Raw genomic sequence first — 4,939 nt, 5'->3', positions numbered from 1 at the left:
AACTCCTTAATTTCTTTACACATTTTCATTAACTGTTAGTTATAAATATCCATGGTTTGGGAGAAGAACAGGTGAAATTTTGAATACATAGCCATTGTAGCCACACTCTAGTTCCAGTCTTATATTCACTAAGTGAAGTAGTATTGTGGTTGGAATAAGTTAGTAGTTCTAGAGAGCAATATGTAATTTTTTTTTAAAGGTGTTACTGCTTAAAAACTATTTTCCCAGCTTACTTGCCAAAATACATTGTACCCAGTTGTTTTTTGTTTGTTTGTTTGTTTTTTTCCCCACAAAATACCATGATTAACAGGGATGCTGTCAAATAACTTAAAACTGGTATTTGTTTGTTTGTCTTTCCAAAGCTGTAGTAGGAATATGATTTTCTTGTGTTAGTGAAAGACAATAGGAGCTTTGGACTGAGCTTTTTGAAGTTCAGCATTTCTTTGCAAGACTTAAAATCCAAAACCATATGGTAAATTAGTCAATTAAAAAAAAAGTTAACTGAGTTAGGTGTTAAAACATCTGTATATTGACAGAATCCCCTTTTAATTTCAAGTGTAAGGCAAAGAGCTTTTAAGATTATAACTTTTCAAAGTGAGAGGACTTAGAGTATCATTGCCAGTATACCTCAAACCATTCTGGTGGCTTTGAATATTTACATTTTGGATGTTTTTAACTAACCACAAACTATTCACAGTGCAGGCTCTATTTCAAACTTAAATAAATTCACTTCAAGTACAGACGTATAGTTCCATATACTTTAAAAATGTGTTAGCTTCTTGGTTGAATTTTAATTAGGTATTTGTGTGCCCTTTTCTAAGTTTTCCCAGCCCAAATGACAATAATAAAACAAAGTGAATAAAAATGTAGGTGAACATTTCTTTAAAAAAATCTGATTACCTCTGCTGCTGATTCAGTTCCCGTATTGTTAAAGTCATCAATCTATTAAATGAGAATTTCATATGATTACATTACTTTGGCTCTTTGCCTTAGATTTGCAAACATAGAACTGGAAATTCGTACTGTATCAGTGATATGTACGTAGCACTTAAATTCACAGAGATGATAACGATTGAACCTCTGTTGGAATACTTCAGATAGGTTAGCTTGTTGAGGAAGAGGAAACAGGACATAAAACATCACACAGAAAGTATACTAAAGCATTCTTAACACTTCAGTGGTGAACTGAGAAGAGTACTTTAGATGTCCATTCTTCATGTAAGCAATCCAGAGTTGTGGAAAAAGAAGAAAAGCTAAAGCAAACTCATTGATTATTTCTCATTCAAGTGACATTGTCTTCCCCCCAACTCCTGCAAAAAGCCTATTGCTGTATTTGCTTTATATGGTGGCTTTGTATGTTACTGCCTAAAACTAACATACTTTCTGAAATTCTATATGGTATGTGCTTCTGCCTTTCAGAGTAGATTAAATATGTTAGGTACATTTCCAGTTAGAAGTCCAGTTTTAACAATGTTAAAAGTTTTAGTAGAAAATACTCTCCAAGTCCTTGTTGAAAACTGACTCCTCCTGTAGCACTGTTTTTCTCCTCTTACAACAAAACCAAACCTAAATTTAAGTACTCCTGTCTTTTGGTTAAATAGAAATTCACCTATGGTTCTAGTCTATCATTTAGGTGTTCACTCTCACTGCAGTATTTGCAGCACTGAAGAAAACTTACAAAAGGAATTAAATATGATAGCTCACTGTAAAATTTTACAAAAGACAAAATTTGCTTTATTGGCATCAACAAAAGTTGGAGTCTGTTCACATGTATATGCAATAAAGATTCACGAAGTGGCAAAGGAATAAAACATAATCTGAATCTTCATGATTTATGATTTACTGCATTAGTATCTTCTCATTTTTGCTTGCTGATGGGATTTCCCTATTTCTTCTTGCTTGCCTTAGTTCATCTATCACTGAACTGTATTCACAAATGTATAAGCAAAAATTGTCTAAAGTAAGGGTCAGTGAAATACAAAGAACATTTTTAAATTAGTTTAGTGAATTCTATAATCTCTTGTATGCATATGACACCAAAATTTGTGCCTGATTCACATTCCTACCAGGTTTATGCCTGCCTGATTCCATCTGTAACTCAAGTTTAGTGCTTAAAAAAATTGTTACCGTAAAGAAGATGAAGATTCGCTGAACATTATTCCCCACTTCCATCCCATTGAGCATTTCCCATGCAAATCACCACTATCAGAAATCTTAAGATCAAATCTTTCTGATCAATATAAAACATTTTTTCTTGTGTTGATAGTTTACAATTACCTCCTGACTATTGTGATCAGATGAACATACCTCCTGTGCTTTTTTTGCTAATTCTCTTTGAATTTTTCTTTTCTCAATCATATCTTGTTCAATTCGGCGCTTTCTTTCTTCTTCCGTTCTTTTTCTTTCTTCTTCTTGCCTTTGCTTCTCCATTTCTGCAAACTTGCCTTTAACGGTTCCTGTGAATATGAAATACACAGTTCAGTAGGTACATCTAATACTTATCATCTAGTGAATTATGTGGGCTTTAACATCAGGCCTCTCTCCCTTACCTATTAGCTTTGGAACATAACCTTTTTCTATTTTAGATGATTTCACGTCATCGTCTTCATCAGATCCGAGCAGTTCTTTCATCTAGTTGATGAAACACAGAAAGTAAACTGTCTTTATACCTTAATAAAATAAAATTCCAGTATTACTGTCTTAAAATAATGTGAAAAGATTTTCACATATAATATTGAATATTAAAATAACACAAAATATTTGCAAAGAAAATAACCTCCTGCTTTCTCCTGTTCCATTCTCTCTCTCTAACATATTGTTCTTTTCTTCTTTGCTTTTCATCTCTAGATCTCCTTTGATTTCTTTCTTCCCTTGCTTTCTGCATAGCTTCAAATTTATCCTTTACATCACCCTTGTGAAGCTTGGGCACATAGGATTTTTGGACGGGTTTAGATGAAGAAAGCAGAATCTTGGTGAAGATATAGAAGAAATGAAGATAAGAAAAAGAAAGGTGAAACAGATGGACAGAAATATTCTGATAGACTGGATTAGAAAGAATGTAAGAACGTAAAACAGAAGTGCATTTGGGATTATGAACTCGTGCCACTAGCTGTCATCAATTAAGCAACATTGTATTTGTTCATAAATAGTAATACATACTAAAACGTCCAAAACAACATTTAGCATTGTATTAAACTTAGGCTATAAGCAATTGTAATAAATAGCTATATAACTAAGTATATGAACTACGTGAATGTATATTTTCAATTATTATGACTTTAAAAATTAGATACAGATCTGTCTTGTTACTTTCAATCATAAGCAGTCACCAAAGAGCCTCTCTACCCCTCGCATTTAAAACAGGTATAAAGACACAGACTTATAGCACAGTATGTATGTTTTCTTCTGCAACGCTTCAACACCCATATATGTTTTTTAAATAAATAGTATTATTTCTTCATTTAAAACTTCCAACATGCATATATTTACTTTTTTAATATTTAGAGAAACTGAGAAGTCCAGTGACTTTATGTTATAAAGCGTCAATATCACTGGACTTGCAGGACTCTGATATTGATAGAGCTACAGGACACCTCTTTGCCAATGCCTACTCTGGCTGTGTCCAAACAGTAAGAGAAGTTCCCACTTCTCAGAACTACTGTGAAGTTTTCTCTGTTTTTGCTGTAATGATTACAGGAAAGTTCTCAATACAATAATGCTGAGAAAACTGGCTGAAAACATTCCACATTTCAGATTTTCCACCTAAAGCAATAGTATTTGTTCCTCCTTTTGTTCCTGTTGCTCAGTGAGTCTATGAAAAAGAAGAAATATTGAAGTAGCCCAATATTTACATTTTAGAATCAGATAGGAATGTTGCCCTGAATTTCCACCCCCAACATTTAGGGTTTCTTCATATTTTGTTACCTTTATTTTGCCTTGCTCCTTCAGGTTTTTTTAATAACAGTAAGAACATATTTTACAGATTCCATCAAATCAGATAGTGTCCTTAAGCTACTTTCAAGTGCCCTTGCATTGTCTTAAAATAACAGCAATACCAGCAGACTTACAGTATAATTGTCTTTTACAATTGTTTGTAATTACTCTCTTTGCAAACATCAGTTGTAAATTACTACATTGCTCTGATTACTTTAAAATTGGTACATACCTCAGTTTTCTGTGCAATGTCATTCATGGCTACTGTACTGTGCTCTGCACCTGGTATGTTTAAGATTGCTTTCAGTTTCTACCTGAAAGAAACAGTTGTAGTTATATTCCTTTCTTTTCCTTTTAAATGATGCTTTAACCATCATCTTGTAAATAAGTTTGCATAGGCTGAAATCGATGTATCACAATTTCATTTGGTCCTTTGAGGCTTTTGAAGACATGAATAGGTTCTAAGTATGCAACAGTGATTAAAAGAACAAGCTTATGATTCACTATTCATGCTCATAACCTCTCTATATAGTCCTAGATATTGGGTTTTAATTTCAACTAAAAAAAAAATAAATAAAGAAAGAAAAAATGACTTGGAGCCAAGCTCTGGCTGCCCTGTTTGGTGTGTTACGAAACTTTTTCTCGCTGCTCATGCTAGCAGAAAGGAATGTGCTCTGCACCTCCAACGCTCTACTTCGGTCTGGTGTATGAGCCAGCGAGCTCAGGTTGCACGAAGTTTGCAGAGTGCTGAGGCCCAAACCCCAGAGCCCCCGGGAGATGCCGCTTCGCCGTTACACAGCTGACAGGAGGAAAGATGGCCCAGTGGCTGGAGGCACCTACCTGCGTTTCAGAGATGCGGCTGGATCTCCTGCCTGAGTGAATGCTTGAGCCTCAGCCAGGCGGGCAACCCTCGGCTCTTCACCCAATATGGAAATACAAAATACTGCTTTCCTTTCTCCTAGGGCTATTCTAGGAAAAACTAGTGCTAAGAACTATGACATGAGTT

At 34.6% G+C, this 4,939-nt stretch overlaps 1 protein-coding gene across 2 annotated transcripts in view; it reads right to left on the bottom strand.

The window, feature by feature from the left end:
- Nucleotides 1-4,192, bottom strand: part of NEXN (nexilin (F actin binding protein)) — a 15,964-nt gene extending 11,772 nt beyond the window's left edge. Inside the window, exons 1-5 of one of the 2 annotated variants that reach the window (XM_009884691.1) lie at nt 4,166-4,192; nt 2,777-2,968; nt 2,550-2,631; nt 2,308-2,456; nt 901-942 (exon numbers count right to left, since the gene is read on the bottom strand). In XM_009884691.1, the coding sequence (XP_009882993.1) occupies nt 901-942; nt 2,308-2,456; nt 2,550-2,631; nt 2,777-2,968; nt 4,166-4,192 (492 nt within the window). The remainder of the gene's footprint in view (nt 1-900; nt 943-2,307; nt 2,457-2,549; nt 2,632-2,776; nt 2,969-4,165) is intronic. The other variant, XM_009884692.1, reaches the window with a different exon arrangement.
- Nucleotides 4,193-4,939: the final 747 nt, after the last annotated feature.

Source organism: Charadrius vociferus, unplaced genomic scaffold, assembly GCF_000708025.1.
Source record: "Charadrius vociferus isolate BGI_N301 unplaced genomic scaffold, ASM70802v2 scaffold163, whole genome shotgun sequence".
In the NCBI taxonomy this organism is placed as follows: domain Eukaryota; kingdom Metazoa; phylum Chordata; class Aves; order Charadriiformes; family Charadriidae; genus Charadrius; species Charadrius vociferus.
The sequence above is the reverse complement of the archived record's forward strand: the minus strand, read 5'-3'. Positions and strand labels throughout refer to the sequence as shown.